At 36.2% G+C, this 1,958-nt stretch overlaps 1 protein-coding gene across 1 annotated transcript; it reads right to left on the bottom strand.

The window, feature by feature from the left end:
• Window positions 1-570: 570 nt before the first annotated feature.
• Window positions 571-1,325, bottom strand: LOC108767664 (uncharacterized). The gene is made up of 4 exons (XM_018517641.1): window positions 1,321-1,325; window positions 1,252-1,265; window positions 725-1,204; window positions 571-623 (listed from the first exon to the last, which is right to left on the bottom strand). Exons 1-4 carry the CDS (start codon window positions 1,323-1,325, stop codon window positions 571-573), a joined length of 552 nt encoding a protein of 183 aa, XP_018373143.1.
• Between the last annotated feature and the right edge of the window lie 633 nt (window positions 1,326-1,958).

The raw sequence follows: 1,958 nt of genomic DNA, 5'->3' as shown, positions 1-1,958 counted from the left end.
TCTCGGCTAGACCCCCCCGGGATCTGGAACTTCGTCAAGTTATATCTCTGAATAGAAAACATATTTTTAACTTATCACATGCAAAATTGATATCTCTAGAATAAGACAAGTACAAATAAACAAAGATGAAACAAAAAATATTTTATTCTTAAATTACATCATAAAAAGTTAAAGTCTGAATTGCAATGTGAAAAATCGCATTAAATACGTCATATCCCAGTATGGCGAGCTAGGGTTAAAAGAATATTACATATTATAGTGCGCGCGCGCGCGCGCACACACTCACACACACACACACACACAAATACTCAAATTGGCGTCCCTCCGCACTCTGACAATGTGCTAGACGATTATAAAAACTTAAGACTGCATTTCTACAGAATTCGCGAGGCATTATTCTAAATTTATTTATTATTCGTTGACGTAAATCATTAAGATTTCTAGGTTTAGTATTATAAATTTTTCCCTTTAAATATCCCCACAAAAAAATAATCGAGTGGATTTAGATCAGGCGATCGTGCTGGCCATTCAATGTAATCCCTTCTTCCTATCCACCTATTCAGAAAAACTTCATTTAGATATTGGCGTACTCGTAAACCGTAGTGAGGTGGCGCCCCATCTTGCTAGAACCAAATGTCATTGAAGTTTTGACAAGCGATGTTTCGGATTGCCGGAACTATTTCATCTTGAGGCATGGCTAAATAATTGTCAGCGTTTAAATTACCTTCAATAAAGAAAGGCCCAATAATGGCTTCATTTAAAATTCCAGCCCATACGTTGACTTTTTGCTGAATCTGAGTATGTGCCTCGTACATCCAATGAGGATTTTCATCGCTCCAATATCTGCAATTATGTCGATTTACATTCCCGATTAGCTCAAAAGTAGCTTCATCTGAAAAAATAATGTCGTCTACAAATAAAAGATTTCTATCGATATTTAACATCATACTTTCACAAAATTCAATGCGACGATCAAATTCATCTTCACAAAGTTTCTGCGCCAGATGGATCTTATAGGGATGAAATTTTTCCTTTTTTGGAATTTTATGAACTGACATAGGATTGATGTCGTGTTGTTGTGCAACTTTACGAACTGATTTACGCGGATCTTCGATAAAAGAGTGTAGAACATTCAATCTTTTATTAGGATTTGTAGCTATTGCTGTTCTACCTTGTCTATTACGGTCTTTTACGAAACCTGTTTCTTCAAAACGCGTTGTACAGTACGAATAACAGTCGATTTAGATATACCATTGCCCTCATTCCTAAAAGTTTGATTGAAAAGTTCTGTTACATGTGCGTAAGATCTCCTACGATCACCCCATCCTCATCATTAAAAGGGATATACGCTCCTGTTCAGTAAACATTATAAAGTATTTTAAATAAATACTTTATAAACAAAGATAACTATGTAGCGATAAGCAATTTCAGAATGGAGTATCACGAAAAAGTATACCTTCTCAATCGCAGGTCACAGAAAGAGTGAACTTGACAGGACAGATCTCTAGCTTATGTAGTCTCCAGCTTTGTTGAATGAATGGGTAGGAGGGAGAGGGAATGGAAAGGAGTAGGAGGGAAAGGCGAGGAAGGAGAAGAAAAGGGTAGAAGGGAGGAGGAGATAGAGGTACAGACATTCGGGTACATACATACATGACTCATAAATCCAGTCGGTCAATCTCTACGTATTACCTTAGATAATGCTAATGTCGGCGGTTCCGTAAATTTCAACTTTCATAACTTGAAAAGTACTGATTAAAAAGAGGCTTTATTATAGTGTTTTGGAAAGCTCCCAACCTCAGCTATTAGATTCTAGAATCGAAAATAGAGTATTTTGTTTAAAAAAATGGATTTGACCTTGACTTGACCTTGGTGGCACTATCCAAGGTCAAATTGATAAGGTCAGTCAATAGATCATTTTCAACCCTACATCTTTTGTATAAAACATTTTTCTCAAAAAT

This window comes from Trachymyrmex cornetzi, unplaced genomic scaffold (genome assembly GCF_001594075.2).
Source record: "Trachymyrmex cornetzi isolate Tcor2-1 unplaced genomic scaffold, Tcor1.1 scaffold715, whole genome shotgun sequence".
In the NCBI taxonomy this organism is placed as follows: Eukaryota; Metazoa; Arthropoda; class Insecta; order Hymenoptera; family Formicidae; genus Trachymyrmex; species Trachymyrmex cornetzi.
This window is presented reverse-complemented; position numbering and strand designations above follow the sequence as displayed.